We start from the raw sequence: 23,342 nt of genomic DNA, 5'->3' as shown, positions 1-23,342 counted from the left end.
GACTGTAAGACCAGACAGACCAACCTGTGCACCACCTGGATTAACTACAAGAAAGCCTATGACTCAATGCCTCACACATGGATCCTGAAATGCCTATACAGCTGCTATACAACATCAAAAGGACTCTAAGAACCTTCATAAGGAACTAAATGGGGGTGTGGCAAACAACCCTAGTGGCCAACCTCAAGCCAATTGCACAAGTATCCATCAAGTGCGGCATCTACCAAGGCGATGCTCTGTCCCCGCTGCTGTTCTGCATTGGCCTGAACCCCCTCAGCCAGATCATCATTAAGACTGGCTTTGGATACCGATTATGAAATGGAGCAACCATCAGCCATCTCCTGTACATGGATGACATCAAGCTGTATGCCAGGAATGAGCGAGACATCGACTCACTGATCGATACCACCAGGATATACAGCAACGACACTGTCATTTGGACTGGATAAGTGTGGTCAAATGATAACAAAGATTGTCAGGATTGAAGGAGTTGAACTGCCAGAAGACAGCATAGCGGATGTTGTACAAGTACCTTGGAATCCCACAGGCAAATGTGAACCAAGAAGAAGCCGCAAGGAAAGCTGCCACAGCCAAATACCTACAGAAAGTAAGGCAAGTCCTAAGAAGTCAGCTAAATGGGAAGAACCATGTCCAAGCCATCAATACCTACGCCCTGCCGGTCATGAGATACCTCGCTGGTATAATAAGCTGGCCAAAAGAGGACATAGAAGCCACTGATGTCAAGACAAGGAAGCTCTTCACAAAGCATGGAGGACTTCACCCCAAATCCAGCATCCTGAGACTGTACACTGTGGGGGGTTTACACCATGTCAAGGGGTCACTTGAATGTTTGCTTGACCCATTTCTGGTATGTGGTTCTGTCTCTTTTATTGGGTTAGTGTTTTATGGTTGTAGAGGGTTGTAAATAACTGCCAACAATTTGTTTAGTTCTGGTAGAGGCCTAAAGATATGACACAGGCCTGAAGAAGAAGAGGACACCTGAACAAACATTTAGGGTCTTCTCCAACATGAGGCCACCCCTTGTGACAAAGTGTATATAAACCTGGTGTTGTAGCACTAAGTTAGAGGATTTCTGCAAAGGCTCCTCTCTGGCTTGTGATTAAACCTGAGATGATTCATCACACTTGTGGTTGTTTCTGAGAATTAGCAACTCTCAAACTTAAAGAAATTTCCACTAAGAAGAAGGAAGGAGGCCGAGGACTGGTGAGCGTCAGAGCCACCATCGAAGATGAAACAGCAAAGATGCATGAGTACATAAGGAAGATGGCCCCAAGCGATGGAATACTTAGTGAATATCTCAGGCAACAGAAGCCTGATGCAGAGGAAGAGGAGCAAGAACCATCATGGCAGGACAAACCCCTGCACGGTATGTACCACCGACAGATACAAGAAGTGGCTGATATCGAAAAGTCCTACCACTGGCTGGGAAAAAGCTGGACTGAAAGACAGCACAGAGGTACTAATCGTAGCAGCACAAGAACAGGCCCTGAGCACAAGATCGATAGAGGCTGGGGTCTACCATAACAGGCAGAACCCCAGGTGCAGGCTGTGCAAAGATACCCCTACGACAATCCAGCACATAACAGCATGTTGTAAGATGCTAGCAGGCAGGGCATACATTGAACGCCATAACCAAGTGGCCGGGAGAGCGTACAGGGACATCTGTGCCGAGCATGGCCTGGAGGTCCCAAGGTCAAAATGGGACACACCTCCAAAAGGTGGTGGAGAATGACAGAGCTAAGATCCTGTGGAACTCCCAGATACAGACCGACAAACTGGTGATTGCTAACCAATTGGACATAGTAGTGGTGGACAAACAGTAGAAGAAGGCCATAGTGGTAGTTGTAGCAATGCCAAGTGATGGCAACATCAGGAAGAAGTAACATGAGAAGCTTGAGAAATACCAAGGGCTGAAAGAAAAACTAGAAAAGATGTCGAAGGTAAAAGCAACAGTGGTCCCCGTGGTAATCGGCACCCTCAGGGCTCTGACCCCCAAACTGGGAGAGTGGCTCCAACAGATCCCAGGAAGAACATCAGAGCTCTCAGTCCAGAAGAGCACAGTGCTAAGAACATCTAACATACTGTGATACTGTGTCTTCCTCAATCTTGGTTCCTGGTCAGCATCCTGCCCCCCCCGTTGCCATAGCATTTGTGTTGTATCTTTTCAATCTCCAGTTGTGATAACAGTTGCCTTTTCCGGATGTTGGAACACTGAGCTACTAGTTGTTTTGGCCCTAGTATAGATGGTGGGTTTTGAAGTTTACATAGGTCCCACATCCTCTTCATGTAATCCCTATCGCTGGAATTACTCATGTAGTAGCATTCCAACAGTTCTCTATTCTCAGCCCTCGTCCATGAATGTCTTGTTCCAATAGCCCATTTCTCATCAGGTTGCCCTGGTCTCCGAGCACCTGATGCAGACCTTGTTGACCCGGTGTGTTTGTTTTTTTTTTTTTACTCTAACATGGTCAATAAAGCATTTTATAGGGTATTTTATAGGGTCGACGCACACGCTGGCGCGTTTTGATGCATCTTTTCCTGATAAGGCCGAAACAAACTTAAATTACTCCGTCAATTCTGATCGTACAGATAAAAGAAGTATATCATTCAAATCTGCAAAGGGTCTAATTTTAGTGGTATACCATCATAATAACAACAAAACGTTGTGCTTTTTTTAAATAAAGAAAGCCGACAGGGTGCACTCTCGACCTTTTCCTTCTCTGCCATTTCTCTTCACAGATGCGTAAATAAAACAACCACAATCTCAGCGAATACTTGGCTCATAAAAATAAGAATGATATGGCTAGAAAGCTTGAAACAAATCATTACTTTTTATTTAATCCGTATGAACGTAAGGAGAAGTCCGTTTTTTCCTGTCTCACCTCATTACAGGTAATGCGGTCCTGCCTTGTACACTGTCCACTGTTGACATATAAATAATCTCAGGTGAACCAGGTAAATATGTGCACACCCCCGAGAAATGACACAAAATATCAAACTTCATCATAGAATTTACTTACTTTTTCTGCGCATTTGGATGATGGCGCGTCACGGATGTGAAGAAGCGCTTCTTGTATTACACACAGAGACAAAGAGTTTAGCTTGTCCTCAGAGTAAAAACACTGATTTTAACTCAAATGAGGATCGTTTGGCTCCTCATTGTTTTGTATTGTGCTGCACTAATCCGTCCCATCTACATTGACTGACAGGCTCATTATGCGCGTCTTTGTCTGGTCGTTCAGTGCGTCCTTTGTGTTCTCAGGTAAATCACATGACTATTCATCCTCAGACACACCCTCTTGCATATGGCCTTTCTGGACAAAAAGTGTCTTAGAAAATTTAAATCAGTGTATTGTTTACTGTGAATGTGTGAACAAGATGACATTCACAGCACTCTGAAGTAAACAGTTTAGCCTACAACATGCAGGTCTCCAAAGTCTTGTGAACCAATGTTCTGTTTGTGTTTTATGCTCTTATTTCAGTGAGTAAAAAATTGTAGTTTTTCACTAACCATGCATAAACACTTTTTTCTCAAAACATAATCATGTATAAACTTGCTGCTCACATATTATTGTAGCAAATTTTGTGCTGATTACAGTGTTATTAGACTTAAGACAATATGTTTAACGTTTTTAAAAATTTAAAACAGGTTTCAAACGTGGAAAGACGCAGCTAAAATCAAGCTATATATTCTAAACATGATTTTATATTGTATTTAACTTACCATATTTACTTTTTTTATTTTTTCAACTCGTCATCTTGAATGTCTATTTAAAAAAAACGGTTTATCCACCCACAAGGACTTATACTTAAACCACAAGTACCACAAGTTATAGTTAAACCACAAGTTTTTTTTTTTCAAGCAAAATCTGACTACTACACCTCACTTCGGCTCCACGCGTTCCGTCTTCTCCACTGTCAAAAATTTATTGCGCCCTCCTGATACTCCTCTCTTCCCCTCACTCTCCACCACCTTGTACAACAACCTCCTGGATTTCTTCTCATCAAAAATTCAAAATATACACCAGCAGTTTCCCCCATCTGTGATACTGCGAACTGTCTCCACTATACCCTACCCTGTCTATCAATATCTTCCCTGCTCTCGAGTTTTATCATTCCACCCAGCACTGTTGGTGCTGGGTCACCATTGATCGCCTATTGGCCGCAGAGTCTGGCCTTATGGCCATTCTCATCCTCCATGACCTAACTGCAGCTTTCTACACCATCTCGCACAATATTCTACTCCATCGCCTTGCCTACATCGGCAAGGTTCTTGCATTGTTCACCTCCTACCTCTCTGACTGCACCCAGTCCATCCCCCTCCAGAACTTCCACTCCCACTCCCTCTACTGTCAGTTCTGGCATGCCTCAAGGCTCTGTCCTGGGGCCCCTCCTCTTCATTATCTATCTCCTTCCTCTTGGTAATATCTTTAGGTAACATAACATAGATTTACATTGCTATGCAGACGACACCCAGCTCTACACTCTGCTGCTTCATCTTCCACCTTGCCTCCCTCCTTACCAGCTTATATAATATCAAATCCTGGTTCACCCATAACTTTTTGAAACTCAACCCCTGTAAAACTGAATTCTCCTCGTGGGTTAAGAGCCACATTAAATCACATCCTAGAAAGTACTCTCTCCTTCACTCAACATATCAATACTTCTACCCGGTCGGCTTACTCCCACCTTCGTAACATAAATCGCATCTGTTCTTCACTCACCACTGACAGCATGGCCATACTCGTTAGTGTCTTTGTCACCTCTTGTTTGGATTACTGTAACTCACTCTTCACTGGTCTACATCTCAAATCACTTCACAAACTCCAACTTGTCCAGAATTCTCCTGCCTGTATCATCACCAGAACTCCATCCTCACATCATATCACCCCTATCCTTAAACAACATCACTGGCTCCCTGTGTCCTTCTGTATAAACTATAAAATCCACCTTCTCACCTACAAAGCCCTCCACCATACATCACTAATCTACTACATATCTATTCTCCGCCTCGTACTATCCGCTCCTCCGGTTCCACTCTCCTCTGCACCCCTACTGCGTGCCTGGCCACAATGGGCTCTACATCCTTCAGCCACACTGCGCCCTACCTTTGGAACGTTCTCCCTTATGGCAGCCAGTCGTCTCCGGACTTATCAACTTTTAAATCTTCACTCAAAACTTATCTGTTCCATCTAGCGTTTTCCACCTAACTCTCTCAACTTCTGATCTGTTGAACTCCAGCCTGTGATGTTCTACTAACCTCGCTCTGTCCTCTGGGTTTCCGTGTTTCAATCTACTTTATACTGTACATCGTCCACTTCTTAGATACTCTACACCTTTGCCTTTACATTTTGGCCCTCTGTTTATGTATTGCTGTAATCACTCTATGTATTTCATGCTGTATGCGCCATGTTGTTTTTTGTTTTTTTTTATCTCTCTGTAAGGTGATCTTGAGACTTTGAAAGGCGCCATGAAATAAAATTATTATTATTATAAATAAAAAGATCACAGTGCTGTTACGCATTGCTGACAGGGTCAGATATGCAGACTGAGAAGACAATTTGTATGTAATTGTTCGGTTGTCTTCAGCAGCAGGACAAAATAAACACAAGGGAAAAAAAGTGTCATCAAGTGGAGCAAATGCCAGCCATTACAGCAGCACAGGGCAAGCACGTGGTCAGTGCTTTAACTATGTCACAGTTTTGTGCTGCCTTTAATGACTCTGGGTTGATTTACTCTGGTGCCAGCGCTGATGAGCTAATGGAACGCTTTAATGGTGTCTTGGATCTGATATCTTGGATTGTATTGCTCCACTCACGATCAGGCACCCCAAACCTATATCTGAGCCTTGGCTGAACACGTAGCCTCAGGCGCAAGTGTGCTGAGTGAAAGTGGAAAAGGGACAAGCTCCAGGTCTCATTACAAAAACTAAGACATAGCCTTACACATCACAAGGCTGTAAGGACGAGAAAGACACAATTTATGTCCAAACTAATCTCTAGTAATAGCCGCATGAATCAGGTGCTTTTTCACTGTGTTCGATCGCATTATCAACCCCTATGAAAATACTGATACTGAGCCTTCACATTCATTGTGCCAAATATTCTTACGATATTTCATTAAAAGAGTCTCTGTAATCAAAAACATCGGGCCCAAGCTCCTGTACATATACCCACTACAACAAAAAGAAACCAGACAACTCATTCAGACCTGAGGAGAATTTCACACAAATTCACAGGTTCTGGGTTTAAAACTGAAAACCTTCTTGCTGTGAGGCAACTGACCACAATGAAATATTAACAACATAGTTTTTTCTGTTATATAGTAATAATATTGTTACATTTTGGTTCATTCATCCATAAATTGATTCAATTACTTTCTCTGTATGATAAATATGAGACGTATTACGTATGTACCAGTGTTCAACATCTTGTACTATGTTTTCATTTCAAACTGTTATATTAAATATATTATAAAATTTGATGTCTTTAATAATTACATCTCCATGAATTCTTGAAAAAACAATCATTCATGCTGGTGGCTTTTTGCCAAATATTTGATGTCTTAGGCAATGTAGAGTCAGAACATATTCATATCTCTGATTTCATTTTGGAAAGCAGATTATAGAGCTACTACCACAACAGAATACGACACCACTTAAATGACGTCACCTAAAAACAAAAAAGTTCACAGTAAAATTTTATAAAACACATTTACACAATTTAAACACTATTTGATCCCTCAGTACAGCAGTTATGTAGTTCACTTAGATAAGGTTATGTTGCACAGCTGACAGAGTTCATCACTTTTTCTGTCTTTAAAGAGTATATAATAGGATTTAGTGAAGATGGTGAGTAAATATAATACATAATGCAACATAATCATTTTTCTTTTGGTGTTTGTATTTAACAAACTGCAGCAATAGCTGGTTTAGTCACAATACTATGGTACCTTAAAGGGAAGCAAATTGCTATAAATCTGTCATATGCCATAGTGACAAGTGTCCATGACTGCACACTTCCAAAGACTAAAACAAAGAACATATAACTTAAACAAGCCTCATAGACAATGTATCTGTTGTCAAACAAAAATGTGTCTAAGACGTTTGGGATGAGAGCAGTGCTCCCACACAAATTTGTCAAAGCCAGGTTGAACACAATCATGTATTTAGGAGTATGAAGAGTCTTGGACAGGAAAATCAGATACGGTAGCAGCTGGGGCCATTATGAATACCTTCTTCTCTAGATGAAAAACCAGCAAAAATAACCCAATATATAAAAAAACATGACACAGCTGACTGATGGGAAATGTTGTAACCACACTCACCTCAGACAGTAACTAGTGTGCAGCTGTACTCTGAGAAACCTGCCATTTTTGCCTGCCTCATAGTTTATGTCGTCAATGTGCTAATAGATTTGAATTTGTTAACTTTAGTCACCAAAATACTGAATTATATTTCTGTTGCACTTGTGGCTGCACATAAATTAGAATGAATGGTACAAATTGCACAGTATGATTAGTGTTTGTAAAAAGGATACAAAATGAATCCACTCTAAATTCTAGTTTCCTGGTGCAAACATGTAGAACTAGGAAAGGCAAGTTTCTTTATATGGCGCAATTCATACACAGAGTAATTCAAAGTGCTTTACAGAAAAAAAAAAAGACAGGTTAAAAATAGATGACGCTTGTCTAACATCATCAGGAAGATTATTCCAGGTTTTAGCTGCATAGAATTGAAATGCTGCTTCTCCCTGTTTAGTCCTGACTCTGGGCACGAGCAGCAGTGTTCCGAATATACTGTAGCTGCTTTACAGCTTTTTTTGAAAGCCTCGTGAACAGGCCGTTACAGTAATCTAACCCGCTAGAGATAAATGCATAGATGAGTCTCTCTACATGTGGTTTAGGCATGATCCCTTTGATTCTAGCAATGTTTTTGAGATGGTAAAATGCTGACGATGTTATCGATTTAATGTGGCTGTTAAAATTCATGTCTGAGTCCATGATTACCCTTAGATTTCTAACTTAATTTTTAAATTTTAGAGAAAGAGACTCAAGGTGACTGCTGACACTTTCTCTTTGTTTCTGTGCTCCAAAGATGATTATTTCAGTCTTGTCACTGTCTATTTGGAGAGAGTTGTTTTGCATCCACAGAGTGATCTGTTCAGTGCAGTGACAGTGAATCGACTGGCCCATATTCACCTACTGTGAGCGAAATGTATGTGAGTGTCATCTGCATAGTTATGGTAGAACACATTATTGCTGCATATTAACTGGCCTAAAGGAAACATGTAAAGATTGAACAAAAAGGGTCCCAAGATGGACCCCTGGGGGACCCTACATGTCAACGCCATTTGGTCTGAGACACAGTTACCAACTTCAATGAAATACTTCCTGTCGTCAAGATCGGACTTAACCATTCAAGGCCAGTATCAGAGATGCCTATACAGTCCTCTAACCTTTGTAACAGTAAAAGTTTCAGTGCTGTGATGGGGCCTAAGACCTGACTGAAGGGCCTAAGACCATCAAAGCAGTAGTTTAGCATGAGAAAGTTAAGTTTGTTGGTAAACAACTTTTTCAAGGATTTTGCCTAAAAACGGTTTGATATGGGCCGGTAGTTGTTCAGTACCATAGCATCAAGACTGCTCTTCTTCAGGAGCAATTTTCAGGGCCTTTGGAAACATTCCAGACTATAATGAGTTATTAAATAATTGAGTGAATTGTGGTAGTAAACTGCTTAGTACTGATTTTAGAAATCTAGTGTCTCCTGGATGGATGCAGAGTTGGTATCTGCCTTGCGCAATTTATTGCTTGTTTAATACCCTCAATCTTGTCATTAAAAAATAATGTAAATTCATTACATTTAGATGTTGAAATTAGTTGCAATGCTAATGTTTTACTTTCAACCTGTGGATATCAAGCACATCTGTTGATCAGATTTTATGCATCATAGTCCCCAGTCCCTAATAAATGTTTAGACTGACAGCTGCTTAAACAACAACACACAGACAGACAAATGAATTATAATTACTTTTTATTTACTCGTTGTAACTTATGTAATCCTAAACTATAATTATAAAACCCAACTGTTTGCCTAACTCTATTCTGACTAAACAATTTAATTTGACCTTTCTGTACATTCTTTTGAAAAACAAAATTTGAAGAGATTTAAATTTTTTAAATTTGAAATGCATTGCCAAACAAAACCACTGATGTACATTTTGGTTGGTTGTGGTCACTGTAGTAAACACTCATTAAATGCATATCCTTCACAGATTTGTGCAAAACTTTATTATTTTCCAAATGTTGAGAATAGCTCACAATGACTTCTAAAACATCTGGGTTCCACAAAATTACAGCGACACCAATCAATCAAGAAAATCAAGGTCCTGAGGTTCCATCTTGGAAAAGCTTTGTTGACAAACAAATTGATTTGACAGGGTGTACAGGCAATCACTTTACAAGTTGGTGTTTACATTTGCACAACTGTGTGGATTCAGAAAGGGGGAGAAATAAAGGCCTGGGGTTAAGGCAAGAAAGACAGGCTCTGAATTAAACTGGATCCACTTCAGGAAATGAGGAATCAATGTAGTTCTAATATCAAAAATGCTGAATCTGAAATTTAATTCTGTGTTTCCACTGTCAATCATTTCTGAAACCAGAAAGGACTAGAAATCAATTAAATCTTTATAGGCTGAGAAAAACTTGATTTACCTTCCTGCACTTGGTAAATTCAGCTACAGCTACAGAGCCCTAATATACTGTGGGTTTTCATTGAATATTTTGATCCCACTTGCAACTGTAAATTTAAGTCACTCTCTTTGTCTCAGCTACAAGAGGTGTTGGTGAAATCAGATAAAAGAAATCCTGCTGCTCTAAACAAATTTGAGGCTAAACAAATTCTCATTTTCTAGAGCTGCAGTAGATTTTACTGCTTTTCTTCACAGTAAAATGGTGGTGCTATTCTTCAACTATGGCTTTATTTCCTGTGCTGACTGTTGTCATGGAGTGTCATTTAGGTGTTAATGCACATTGAAGTTGCACATGGAGGCATTTCATAGCAGCCTGTCAATATCCAACTGGCATAAAGGTAAAATGCCTCAAAACCAATTTCTAAATGTTGACCATATATGCTTAAATATATTTCATCTATTTTATATATGTACATCTCTGGTGTTGAAGTATTGTTAAACAACAGTGAATGATGACAAGGTGAAAATTAATTTTTCTGAAATATGTGATATCTTAAGCAGTGCAGACTTAACAGATTCATGTTTGATTTATACATGGCCACTGCAGAGTAAAATGGTAAAACTTGCTAGTTAATAGTTAACCATTCTAAAACACTAGTTTAGCACTTCCTACTTTGTCATCATAGCAGTGCATACTTTACTGGATGTAATGTTACTCAGCCTATTTTTGAAAAGTTTTTTGATAGAGTTCAGCACTTCTTCTGTCTTTAAAGAGTATATAATAGGATTGAGTAAAGGTGGTATGGTGTGTGTTAAAGTAGAGTTTATGATCCTGGCATTAGGATGGAGGTAGGAGGTCAATGAAGCTATGTTGGTGGCCAAAAATGGTAGAAAGAAAACAGACACAAGAATCAGATGAGAAGTACAAGTTTTCAGAGCTTTGAGTCTTTCTTTCCCTGATGCAATCCTGCTCAGTGCTATGGCAATGCAAACATATGTCAGTACTATTAATATAGGAGGTAAACAGATGATTACAACAAACACAACATAAGCCATTATCTTATTTAAAGATGTGTCATTACAAGCCAGACGATATATTAGCCCATGATCACAGTAAAAGCCTTGCACAGCCAAATATCCACAGAAGGAGAGACGATCAAGTAGCCCAACCATGCATGATATTAAACTCAATAAAACAACCCACACTAACAGCAGCATTGCAGCAATAGCTGGTTTAGTCACAATACTATGGTACCTTAAAGGGAAGCAAATTGCTATAAATCTGTCATATGCCATAGTGACAAGTGTCCATGACTGCACACTTCCAAAGAATAAAACAAAGAACATATAACTTAAACAAGCCTCATAGACAATGTATCTGTTGTCAAACAAAAATGTGTCTAAGACTTTTGGGATGAGAGCAGTGCTCCCACACAAATTTGTCAAAGCCAGGTTGAACACAATCATGTATTTAGGAGTATGAAGAGTCTTGACCAGGAAAATCACTGAGAGAAGGAGAACATTCCCAACAACAGTCATGATATAGACAAAACACAGGAAGATATAAAAATATGTAACGTTTGACATGTTGGTAAACCCACTGATATAAAATCTTGCAGGACGAACAAATGTGACATTAGATATGGTAGCAGCTGGGACCATTATGAAAATTTTATCTTAATGCAAAAGGAGACACTAACACAATGTACTGTATACTAATGACATAGATAACTGATGCAAACTGTTGTAGCCAAACTCACCTCAGACAGTAACCAGTGTGCAGTTCCCTGAAGTGAGTTGTGCTCTGAGAGACCCACTGTTTATATTTTGTCCTCTGTCATTGTGAGACAGAAGAAATGAAGGTAGCTGTGTCACATGACCACAAATTAGAAATTAGTCATTGTCATTATAGTCAGTGTGCTGAAACAACTAATTCAGTTAAATATTGTAACCATGGTACTGATACATGTGTAAATAATAACTTACGGTGGCCATCAAGGGCCATTGCGCTGCAATGGCCAAAACACACGCAAGAGAGAAAACACAACGGAAGTGCTCCAGGCCGATAGCATCCCTCAATTCAGGGTCCCCCTATGAACCAACTTTGGCTATGTTTTACAGAGACAACATAAAAAAATGTATGTTTCCAATTTATTCCTTTTTAAACACTTGGCCATCACGTTTTACAATATAATAAAAGTACATTATTGCAACAGATGACAGCCAAGTGTTTAAAACGTCATTAATGGAAAACATACCTTCAGATATCCCACCCAGCAAAAACACCCTTCCCATGCCCCCCTTCTCATATCCCTCCCTCCCCCCAATTACATTTGGAAACACAAATTTAACTAAACGATGCAATTCCTGAAATTGGAATTGCAGTTTGACGCAGTTGGAATAATCGACTGCATTGACGCAGTTGGAATAATCGAGAACTACGAACTGTAGCAAGGGTGCCTTTATTTTGAGAAAATGCTCTTTCAGGGCTTTTATATTGAAAGGACAGCGATCTCTAGGAGACATATGGGACCTTATACTAGAATCTGGACTTTATTTTGAATATTACTTAAACTTTACCAAAACGTAATATCATCCTATAAATAACTGTACACCTTATTGTAAAAGTCTCACAATGTCCTGGGAGCAGACACCATGGCTGACATTAAAAATGACGTCAATTAGTGCCTGAATACAAGCATTTTAAGAGCATGTTGCTGTTTCAGGGCTTTTATTTTGAGAAAATGCTATTTCAGGGCTTTTATTTTGAAAGGACAAGGTGCTGAAGGATACTCGTGGGACCTTATACTAGAATCCGGACATTATTTTGAATATTCCTTATAATTTACAAAAATTTAATATCTGCCTATAAATAACTGTAGACTTTTATTGTGAAAGTCTGACCATGTCAGAAACAATGGCTGACATGGAAAATGGCCTCACATAGTGTCTGAAACCGTATGGCAATAGGCAACATCCGTTTTAATATTGAGTTGCTGTTCCAGGGCTTTTCTGCAGAGAAAATGCTATTTCAAGGCTTTTATTTTGAAAGTCTGAACATGGGCTGCTGGGAAACGACACCATGGCTGATATTAAAACAAGCCACAGAGTAAATAAAAACTCTAAATAGATGAGAATGGTCCCCCTGTGTAACAGCAGTGGACATTAGGCAGCCAGTCATTCTTAATTACCAACCACAGACAGCTGTTGTTCTGCTATTGCTTTGTGAGCTGTTGCTATGGTGACCTAAGCCCAGAGTGGGAAGGGGAGGCTTGAACAAATAGACTGATTCACTTTTTGTGAAGATATTCCAAAAAATGAAGGATTGGTGGCAAGTTAAAAACAGCCTTCATTTGTGATTTTTACCAGAAGTGCTGGAGATCTTTTATAATGGGAGTGAATGACAGATTGAGCAGTCACTCTCATTCTGTTTTGCCACCCGGTGGAAGAACCATAGGTCCTATCAAAATGAGAACAGCATTACCTGAAAGAAGACAAAAATCTCTACTACTTTTGAGAAAATGGTGTATGAAGAGGCAAAATTGCGGCCGTGACGGCGAGTTAGAGAAACATTTTCAAAAAACTTAACAGCTTCTCCCACTCTAGCGATGATGTCACGACTCTAGATGTGAACATTCCATTCCCATAGAAACCAATGTAAAATTCAGAAAAAGCGTGAAAAAAACATAAAACATAAACTACGATTCAAGAAAAACTGTAATAGATGTCAAAAAGCTGAATACAAGACTTATAGATTAATGCCTTCTGATCCGTTTAAAGGTCGAATGGTGTTTCTAGCTGAAAGTATGCTGACACAGTTAAAGCTGAAAGAGGACAAAGTTGAAGGGGATTTTAACGTTCTCTCCATTCATTTCTATGGGAAAAAATTCCGACAAAACCTGGAATATCTCGGGAATTATAAAAGAAATCGCCGAAAAAAGAAAAGGCAACCCTCTCCTCATCGAGCTGGACGTGGCAGCGTTTGAATGATGTTTCTACGTCGAACATTGCTACATATTAACTGGCTTAAAGGAAACATGTAAAGATTGAACAAAAGGGGTCCCAAGATGGACCCCTGGGGACCCTATATGTCAACGCCATTTGGTCTGAGACACAGTTACCAACTTCAATGAAATACTTAATGTCTTCAAGATCGGACTTAACCATTCAAGGCCAGTATCAGAGATGCCTATACAGTCCTCTAACCTTTGTAGCAGGATCACATGGTCCACTGTGTCAAAAGCAGCACTTCGATCCAACAGTACTAAGACAGAGACTCTGCCAGCGTCGGTGTTCAGACGAATGTCATTTGTCACCTTGATGAGTGCAGTTTTAGTGCTGTGATGGGGCCTAAGACCTGACTGAAGATCATCAAAGCAGTAGTTTAGCATGAGAAAGTTAAGTTTGTTGGTAAACAACTTTTTCAAGGATTTTGCCTAAAAACGCCAGGTTTGATATGGGCTGGTAGTTGTTCAGTACCATAGCATCAAGACTGCTCTTCTTCAGGAGCAATTTTCAGGGGCCTTGGAAACATTCCAGACTATAATGAGTTATTAAATAATTGAGTGAATTGTGGTAGTAAATAGCTTAGTACTGATTTTAGAAATCTAGTGGGTAAAACCTCGAGGCAACAGGTGGATGAATTCAGACTGGAGATGATCTCTTCAACTGTTTTGTCATTTACAGGTGTAAAGTGTGTCAGTTCCACATCCAGTGTCTCCTGGATGGATGCAGAGTTGGTATCTGCCTTGTGCAATTTATTGCTTGTTTAATACCCTCAATCTTGTCATTAAAAAACAATGCAAATTCATTACATTTAGATGTTGAAATTAGTTCCAATGCTAATGTTTTACTTTCAACCTGTGGATTTCAAGCACATCTGTTGATCAGGTTTTATGCATCATAGTCCCCAGTCCCTAATAAATGTTTAGACTGACAGCTGCTTAAACAACAACACACAGACATTCAAATGAATTATAATTACTTATTTACTTTTTACTTGTGCAATCCTAAACTATAATTATAAAACCCAACTGTTTGCCTAACCCTATTCTGACTAAACAATTTAATTTGACCTTTCTGTACATTCTTTTGAAAAACAAAATTTGAAGAGATTTAAATTTTTTAAATTTGAAATGCATTGCCAAACAAAACCACTGATGTACATTTTGGTTGGTTGTGGTCACTGTAGTAAACACTCATTAAAAGCATTTTCTTTCACAGATTTGTGCAAAACTTTATTATTTTCCAAATGTTGATAAAACACAATATTGACATGACAGTGTTTCCATTAAGTCATGATATGCAACTAAAACATTGTATCTCCTCCATTTCTCTAAAAGCTTTTTCTGAAAAAATGTATTTTTTTTCTATTCACAGTTTCAATTTGAAGGTTAAAGGAAACACGACTACAGTCTGAAAGCAATAAGTACATTAAAAAGAATTAACCAAATATGTTGAGTATATTTAGCATATGAAGAGAAAAACATTAATGAGTCTACTTAACATTAAGGTTTTCCAGAAAGAGAATAGCTCACAATGACTTCTAAAACATCTGGGATCCACAAAATTACAGCGACACCAATCAATCAACAAAATCAAGGTCCTGAGGTTCCAGCTCGGAAAAGCTTTGTTGACAAACAAATTGATTTGACAGGGTGTACAGGCAATCACTTTACAAGTTGGTGTTTACATTTGCACAACTGTGTGGATTCAGAAAGGGGGAGAAATAAAGGCCTGGGGTTAAGGCAAGAAAGAGGGGCTCTGAATTAAACTGGATCCACTTCAGGAAATGAGGAATCAATGTAGTTCTAATATCAAAAATGCTGAATCTGAAAATTAATTCTGTGTTTCTACTGTCTATCATTTCTGAAACCAGAAAGGACTAGAAATCAATTAAATCTTTATAGGCTGAGAAAAACTTGATTTACCTTCCTGCACTTGGTAAATTCAGCTACAGCTACAGAGCCCTAATATACTGTGGTTTTTCATTGGATATTTTGTTCCCACTTGCAGCTTTAAATTTAAGTCACTCTCCTTGTCTCAGCTACATGAAGTGTGGCCTTATTTCCTGTGCTGACTGTTGTCATGGAGTGTCATTTAGGTGTTAATGCACATGGAAGTTGCACATGGAGGCATTTCATAGCAGCCTGTCGATATCCAACTGAGATAAAGGCAAAATGCCTCAAAACCAATTTCTAAATGTTGACCATATATGATTAAATATATTTCATATATTTTATATATGTACATCTCTGGTGTTGAAGTATTGTTAAACAACAGTGAATGATGACAAGGTAAAAATGAATGTTTCTGAAATATGTGATATCTTAAGCAGTGCAGACTTAACAGATTCATGTTTGATTTCATTTTGCACAACAGATAAACACATGGCCACTGCAGCAGCAAAATACAATAAATGACAAAATACCACATCATGACTGCAACTGGCTAGTAAGAAATCAATAGTAAAACATTCTAAACCTTTGTATGCTATTTTAACACTTTCCACTTTGTCAGCATAGCAGTGAATACCTTTTTGGACATAGTTATGTTACTCAGCATATTGTTACAAAGTTTTTTGATAGAGTTCAGCACTTCTTCTGTCTTTAAAGAGTATAAAATAGGATTGAGTAAAGGTGGTACAATGTGTGCTAAAGTTATGCTTATGATCTTGCTATCACGATCAATGTCAGAAATCAAATAAGCTATGTTGACGAACAAGACAGGAGAAAAGCAAATAGCCACTAGAATCAGATGAGAAGTGCAGGTTTTCGCAGCTTTCAGTCTTTCCTTTCGTGATGCAATCCTGCTCAGTGCTATGGCAATGCAAATATATGTCAATGCTATCAATACAGGAGGTAAACAGACAGTTAAATAAAAGAAAACTAAAAGAAATTTTGCATCTAAAAATATGTCACCACAGGCCAGGTCCAATATTAATCCAGAATCACAGAAAAAGCTTTGTATCACCAAAGAGCCACAGAAAGAATGACGATCAAGTAGCCCAACCGTACATGCTGTTATACTCATAATAACAACCCACACTAACAGCAGCATTGCAGCAATAGCTGGATTAGTCACAATACTATGGTACCTTAAAGGGAAGCAAATTGCTATAAATCTGTCATATGCCATAATGACAAGTGTCCATGACTGCACATCTGTAAAGAAATAGACAAAAAACATATAACTTAAACAAGCTTCATAGACAATGTCGGTCCTGTCAAACAAAAACGTTTCAAATACTTTTGGGGTGAGAGCAGTGCTCCCACACAAATCTGTCAATGCCAGGTTGAAAACAATCATGTATTTAGGAGTATGAAGAGTCTTGACCAGGAAAATCACTGAGAGAAGGAGAACATTCCCAACAACAGTCATAATATAGACAAAACACAGGAAGATTAAAAAATATGTAACATGAGGGATGTTGGAAAATCCACTGAAATAAAATTTTGCAGGACGAACAAATGTGACATTAGATATGGTAGCAGCTTTCACTTTTGGGACCATTATCACTTTGAGTAGATGTAAAACGAGCAAATACAATTTATAATAAGAGATAACACAGCTGACTGATGGAAACTGTTCTAACCAAACTCACTTCAGATACTATCAAGTGTGCAGTTCCCTAAAATGAGCTGTACTATAAGAGCCTCATCATTTATACTTTTCTTCTGTCATTGAGAGACAGCAGAAAGGCAGGAAGCTGCATCACATGATTAGGAATCATATACTAAAATATTCTATATGAAACTTCCTCATAGTATCTTTCATCAATATGTGGTTCAATACAATCAGCTCTGACTCAGCTGTTACAATTGTCAGTGGAATACGGAATAATTTTTTATGGCACAGTGTAAAAACTATTCAATTTAAACCATTGTCCTCTTCTGAGACACATGAATACTTAGGATTTGAGATTTAGATTGAAGAAAATCTCCCCTCTATTACACATTTTCATGTCTTCTTGTTTTTGCTTTATTTTCTGGCACAAAAGACTGACATTGAAGAGACTGTGACAGTTAACAAGAACAAAATACATGCTGTCATTTTTCGTTCTGTAAGAAGGCAGCAACCAGCCTTTTCCTGACTTCTGAAGAAAATGAAGCAGTGTTGGGGAAAAAAAAACATCACTAAGCATAGTTACAAGGTTTTCAACATGCTGCTTAAATGATGCAGAAATAGGATAGTTTATTGATCCATGTATTGCAGTCTGAGTTGATTTAACCTATTTAATGTATGTAGTAGGTATGAATAGTCTTTAACCAGAAACCACTGAAGACAAAATACCTGATAATAACCACCATTGTAAAACTAAAATTCTGATACTTACTATTAAAAAGTTACTTATTATTCTGCCATTGACTGTACAAACTCAAAACTATTTTGTACAAATGTTTTTGTTTCTAGGATTTAGCAATCCTGTGAATCACTAAACTAATATTTAGTTGTATGACCACAGTTTTTTATAACTGCTTCACATCTGTGTGGCATGGAGTCAACCAACTTGTGGCACCTTTCAGCTGTTATTCCACTCCATGATTCTTTAACAACATTCCACAATTCATTTACATTTCTTGGTTTTGCTTCAGAAACAGCATTTTTGATATCACCCCACAAGTTCTCGATTGGATTAAGGTCCGGGGATTGGGCTGGCCTCTCCATAACATTAATTTTGTTGGTTTGGAACCAAGACTTTGCTCGTGTACTAGTGTGTTTGGGGTCATTGTCTTGTTGAAACGACCATTTCAAGGGCATGTCCTCTTCTGTCAGGATCTCTGTTTCTGAGTTCCTGTTTTGTGCTTTTATTTTGTAGTTCCTTTAGGATATGGTTTTGTTTTCCCTTGTTCCACTTTACGTTGACCCAATTAGTTGATTGTTTGCACCCTTGCCTCGTTTGTGTTTCTTCCCTATTTATACCTCTGTTCAGTCACAATTCCTTTGCTAGATCATCTGTTCATGACCTGCTCCTTTTCTGCCAGATCATTTGCTCGATCCCTGTTCAGCCTACGCTAACTCCCCTGATCAAGATATGTTGCCTGATTTGCTTTGCCTTTTCCCCCTCAGTTCTTGGATTTGATTATGGACTACCTCTCGTTCTTTCAATCTTAAGTTAAGTTCGGCCTTTGTTATGTGTGTGTGTTCTCGTCATTTCATGTTCTTGTTTAGCTTCGTGGTTTCATGTCTCGTCCTCTTGTTCATGCCTTGTTCCCTCTAGTGCTCACGTTTTGTCTTGTTCACATTTAGCCTCCCTCATGTCTTAGTCTTGCCATATGTCTTCTGCTTGGTCCTTGTTGACCCTTGTGTGTAAGTCTGGTGTATCCCCAAGGTGTGTGTGATCCCAGACCTTTGTCCTTTGTGTGTAAGTCTGGTGTGTCCCCGAGGTGTGTGTGACCCCAGGCCCTTGACCTTGCCTCGTTGTGTGTAAGTCTGGTGTATCCCCAAGGTGTGTGTGATCCCAGACCTTTGACCTTTGTGTGTAAGTCTGGTGTGTCCCCGAGGTGTGTGTGACCCCAGGCCCTTGACCTTGTCTTGTTGTATGTAAGTCTGGTGTATCCTCAAGGTGTGTGTGTGATCCCAGACCTTTGACCCTCGTTAGTTTGTGTAAGTCTGGCGTGTCCCCTAGTTGTGTGATCCCAGACCTCCGACCTTTGTGTATTTGTTGTAATGTGACCTTGACCTTCTTGTTTTGTCCCTTTGGCTTGTTTGCCTATGTCCCTTTAGTTCCCGGTGTTCCTGCTTTGGCTTTCTTTGAGTTCTGTATTTTGAAATAAAGACTTGTTTGAATTTGAAGTACCAGAGTGGGCACTGTTTGGTCTGTCTTCTCTAACTCCCCAACACCTCCAACCCTGACACTCTTCAGCATAAGGCAACATGACCTCTTCAGTATTTTGACATATGCAAACTGATCCATGATCCCTGGTATGCGATAAATAGGCCCAACAGGAGTAGGAGAAACATGCCCATATCATGATGCTTGCACCACCATGCTTCACTGTCTTCACTGTGTACTGTGGCTTGAATTCAGAGTTTGGGGGTCGTCTCACAAACTGTCTATGGGCCTTGGACCCAAAAAGAACAATTTTACTCTCATCAGTCCACAAAATGTTCCTCAATTTCTTTTCAGGCCAGTTGATGTGGTGTTTGGCAAATTGTAACCTCTTCTGCACATGCCTTTTTTTTTAAGAGGGATTTTGCGGGGGATTCTTGAAAATAGATTAGCTTCACACAGACGTCTTCTAACTGTCACAGTACTTACAGGTAGTTCACTGTCCATTTTGATGGTTGTCTTTCGTTTTCTTCCACATCTCTCTGGTTTTCCCCTCCATTTTAAGGCATTGGAGATCATTTTAGCTGAACAGCCTATAATTTTTTGCACCTCTTTATAGGTTTTCCCCTCTCCAATCAACTTTTTTGATTGGAGAATCAGTGCACTTTTGATTCAAAGTACGCTGTTCTTCTGAACGACCCATTTTCCTCAGGCTTTCAAATGCATGTTCAACAAGTGCTGGCTTCATCCTTAAATAGGGGCTACCTGATTCACACCTGTTTTTTCACAAAATTGATGACCTCACTGATTGAATGCCACACTGCTATTTTTTTGAACACACCCCTTTCAACTAATTGCCCAATTGCACAGCCTTAAGAGCGTGCATATCATGAATGCTGGGTCTTGTTTTTCTGAGAATCTACTGCACCTACTGGTAACTTGTTTGCCTTGTAGCAATAAAAAATATACTAAAAACCTGGATTATTCTGGTTAGTCACATTGTACTGCTATTTTGAACAATACTGTAATAGGTGTCAGGATCTGAAACGGGTTTCCGGTTCTGAGCCCTGCCTGGCGTCTTATTTTGGTTAGTTTCCTGTTTCTGTTCTGTGTTTAGTTCCAGGTGGCTTTATGTTTCAGTTGTCATTAGTAGATTGCTTTCACCTGTGTCTTGTGTTTAGTATTTAAGTTCTCCGGTTCCCTTTGTTCTCTGCCGGAACACTAGTTACGTTACCCCTGCTATAGTTAGTTACCTTGCTGATGCCAATGACAGTTACAGTCATTCGAGGAGTTTCGTTAGTTAGTTAGTTACATTCGTTGGAGGAATTGTGTTAGTTTCTGTCTCCCTGTCTGTCTGCCTGCCCGCCGAGTGACGGAGAGTGTCTTGTGTTTTGCCTGAGCCCTGGACAGTCCAGGGGGAATAAAAGCCTGCAGTGTCCTGCATTTGGGTCCTCACCACTCTTTCTTGCACCGCCGATACCCGAGGGCATAACAATAGGACTGAGCAAAGATAGTATTGTGATTGATACAGCTGAGTTTATGGTCTGGGCATTAGGATGTATGTTGGAGGTCAGTATGCTTATGTTGGTGAGTGGTAAAAATGCAAAAGCCACTTTGCATCATTGTTTGTTTAATCATTTCTTTCCTGATGTAAGTTTGCTAAGTGCAATGAAAATGCAAACATATGTTGCTGCTATCAAAACAGGAGGAGAAAATTAAGACATTACAATTAAGACAACATATGCCATCTTCCTGTTTAAAGACGAATCATTGCAGACCAAGAAAATGTTTACATTAAAAGCTTTCTATTACTGAAGCCCCACAGAAGAAGAGGTAATTAAAAGTAACCCAATCAAGCATGATATTATGCCTAACATAAAAAACATGAAAACAGCAGCATTGCAGCAATTGCAGCTGGTTTGGTCACAATACTATGGTACCTTAAAGAGAAGCAAATTGCTATAAATCTGTCATGTGCCATAGTGACAAGTGTCCATGACTGCACACTAAGAAAGAACCCAACAAAGAACATATAACTTAAACAAGCCTCATAGACAATGTATCTGTTGTCAAACAAAAATGTGTCTAAGACTTTTGGGATGAGAGCAGTGCTCCCACACAAATCTGTCAAAGCCAGGTTGAACACAATCATGTATTTAGGAGTATGAAGAGTCTTGATCAGGTAAATCACTGACAGAAGAAGAACATTCCCAATAACAGTCATGATAAAGACAAAACATAGGAAGATATAAAAATATTCATCATGAAGGACATTGGAAAACCCACTGAGATAACAATTCTGCAGGACAAACAAATGTGACATTAGATATGGTAGTGTCAGGGTCTGGTCATGCCATGATTAAAGCCTTGTCTGTCCAGGTTCTGCGCTCTCTTTCTCCTCCCCTCCTGAGTGAATGAGCATGTGTGTGTGGGTGTGTCCTCTTCCTGCTCTGAATCAGGTAACCAGCAACACCTGAGATCCCACCTGCTACTCATCTGACTCCATTTATATCTCGGCACGACAGAGAGCAGGTGTGAGAAGTTTCCTCATCACACAGGGATATCAGAACGACCTGTGAATCAGTCCTGCTTAGTTATCAGGAAATAGCCTACCTTCCTTGTGTTTAGTTTAGTCCTGCCTTCACAATCGCTTTGTACGTCGCTCCTGATCCAGTATTAAACATGTTGCTGACTCTGCTTCTCATCTCCCTGTCTGTTTCCATACTGCACTTGGGTCTGACACTTGGCAAAACGTAACAGGTAGCAGCTGGGATCATTATAAATATTAACCTATACTAATGACACAGCTGACTGATGTGAACTGTTGTATCCAGACTCACATCAGAAAGTAACAAGAAGAAGTACTTTATTAATCACCAAGGGGAAATTCAAATGTTACAGCAATTATTCTAATTTAAAGTAATTAAATTTAATATTATTTAAATTATATTAATTAAATAACTTGTGAAAACTCACGGGGCAGGTAGTATGACCTCAGTCCAACCACCAACAGCTCAATGTCTGGAGTGCAGATGCAGTCCTTCACTGTTACATGTCCAGGGTTTCACCATTTGGAGTTAACAAAAACAGAGAGACCACCTCCTCTTTTCTTGTCGTTCTGTTTCCCTCTGTCCACTCGCACTAGTGAGAACCCAGGCAGTTCAGGCGAGCTGTCCGGTATATTTTCATGAAGCCAGGTCTCGGTGAAGCAAAGCAAGCTACACTCTCTGTACTCTCGCTGGCTGCTGGCTAAAGCAGAAAGTTCATCCACTTTGTTGCAGAGTGACCTCACATTTTTGGGAGAAGTGGTTTAAATCTCCTAGGTTTTTCTTGATGCTTCACTCCTGCTCTGCAGCCCCTCCTACGCCTCCTCAGGTCTTGGGGAACTTCAGATATTATACCAAGAATCAGACTTGTTCTCTTGAGAGCTAACAGTTGCTCCCTGGCATAGTTGCCTTTGCCACAGAAACGTATATTTTCTGATGCAGTTTCAATAATCTCCATATGTCTCTCCAGAGGAATTAGAATATCCCAGCTCATCTACTTTCATCTATTATCAGAGAGAACACATAGATCTTGACTTGACTTGGATTAACAGATGATAATTCAGTAAAAAACTTAGGCATCTATGAAAATATTTACTGTTACAAATCACCTAAGGCTGTCAAATTATATGTATGTTTTTGCTTCAGAAACCATGGCATGACTGGAGTAAATAATACTGGGAAATCTGATCTAAATTTATCTCTTTAATTTGAGAAGCTACTGTGGTCAGCCTTTACTACTGTGTAAAACAAAATGAATAACACTGACACATAAAGGAAGACAACCGGTCATGTTCATATTCACAGCTACAGACA

At 39.3% G+C, this 23,342-nt stretch overlaps 2 protein-coding genes across 2 annotated transcripts; both read right to left on the bottom strand.

Moving 5' to 3' along the window:
- Window positions 1-10,379: 10,379 nt before the first annotated feature.
- LOC113142560 (olfactory receptor 1-like) lies at window positions 10,380-11,372 on the bottom strand. Its single transcript, XM_026327598.1, has one exon. The coding sequence runs from the start codon at window positions 11,370-11,372 to the stop codon at window positions 10,380-10,382; it is 993 nt and encodes a 330-aa protein (XP_026183383.1).
- Window positions 11,373-16,289: 4,917 nt separating this feature from the next.
- Window positions 16,290-17,117, bottom strand: LOC113142559 (olfactory receptor 7G3-like; the record flags this gene model as incomplete). The annotated part of the gene is made up of 3 exons (XM_026327597.1): window positions 16,290-16,382; window positions 16,794-16,859; window positions 17,058-17,117. Coding segments are annotated over 3 exons (219 nt in total), but the record flags the coding sequence as incomplete, so codon positions are not given.
- Between the last annotated feature and the right edge of the window lie 6,225 nt (window positions 17,118-23,342).

The sequence above is a fragment of the Mastacembelus armatus genome, chromosome 14 (assembly GCF_900324485.2).
Source record: "Mastacembelus armatus chromosome 14, fMasArm1.2, whole genome shotgun sequence".
Taxonomy (NCBI): Eukaryota; Metazoa; Chordata; class Actinopteri; order Synbranchiformes; family Mastacembelidae; genus Mastacembelus; species Mastacembelus armatus.
This window is presented reverse-complemented; position numbering and strand designations above follow the sequence as displayed.